The 636-nt window shown below is 51.3% G+C and overlaps 1 protein-coding gene across 1 annotated transcript in view; it reads right to left on the reverse strand.

The window, feature by feature from the left end:
* LOC119586591 (serine protease inhibitor 88Ea-like) overlaps positions 1-636 on the reverse strand; it is an 11480-nt gene that overhangs the window by 10245 nt on the left and 599 nt on the right. Inside the window, exon 2 of the mRNA XM_037935342.1 lies at positions 99-446. Coding sequence (XP_037791270.1) covers positions 99-421 — 323 coding nt within the window. The 5' untranslated portion in view covers positions 422-446. The remainder of the gene's footprint in view (positions 1-98; positions 447-636) is intronic.

The raw sequence follows: 636 nt of genomic DNA on the forward strand, positions 1-636 counted from the left end.
AACTCACTCCTATTGCTTTTCTTCCTATTACTTATTCTCTCTCTCTCCTTCCCCGCCTCCTTAGAGAAAGCCCCCGAACTGACAGGCAAGGTACTCACAGGCGGTCGAGGTGACTCCACACCTTCAGCGAGGAGATCTTGTCGTCCGCCCCGAGAACGCCCTCGAGCTCAGCCTGGGTGTTCCCTGACGACCCGAAGTACGCGAGGGTGAGGGCCTTCCACACGCTGTAGGGCGACACCAGGTAGTTCCCGGTGGTGTTTCGGGCCAGCATGTCCTTGTACAGGGCCACGGCGAAGCGGGTGAGTTGGGACAGCTCCGAACTCGAGGGGGTAATCACGCGGTCATTCTGGGAGAAGCACTGGGCGGTCACTGAGGTCGGGGGCGTCGTCGCCAGAATCGCTGCCAACACGAGCCACTTCATCTTCCCTTGCTTGTTTTGTGTCAGGCTGCGAGGTAGAGTGAGACATTTGTGCTGTCTTTACTATGACACGCAGTGTGGTAACACCAGTGTTATTATTGGTAGTAATGAGTAGTATTTAACAAACATTTGGTGAGTTGTGTGGAATAATAATAATTTAATTATTAGGAAAAAGGTAAAAAAAAAAATCTGATCCTCCAATCTGCAAAAACAACATT

Source organism: Penaeus monodon, chromosome 21, assembly GCF_015228065.2.
Source record: "Penaeus monodon isolate SGIC_2016 chromosome 21, NSTDA_Pmon_1, whole genome shotgun sequence".
Classification (NCBI taxonomy): Eukaryota; Metazoa; Arthropoda; class Malacostraca; order Decapoda; family Penaeidae; genus Penaeus; species Penaeus monodon.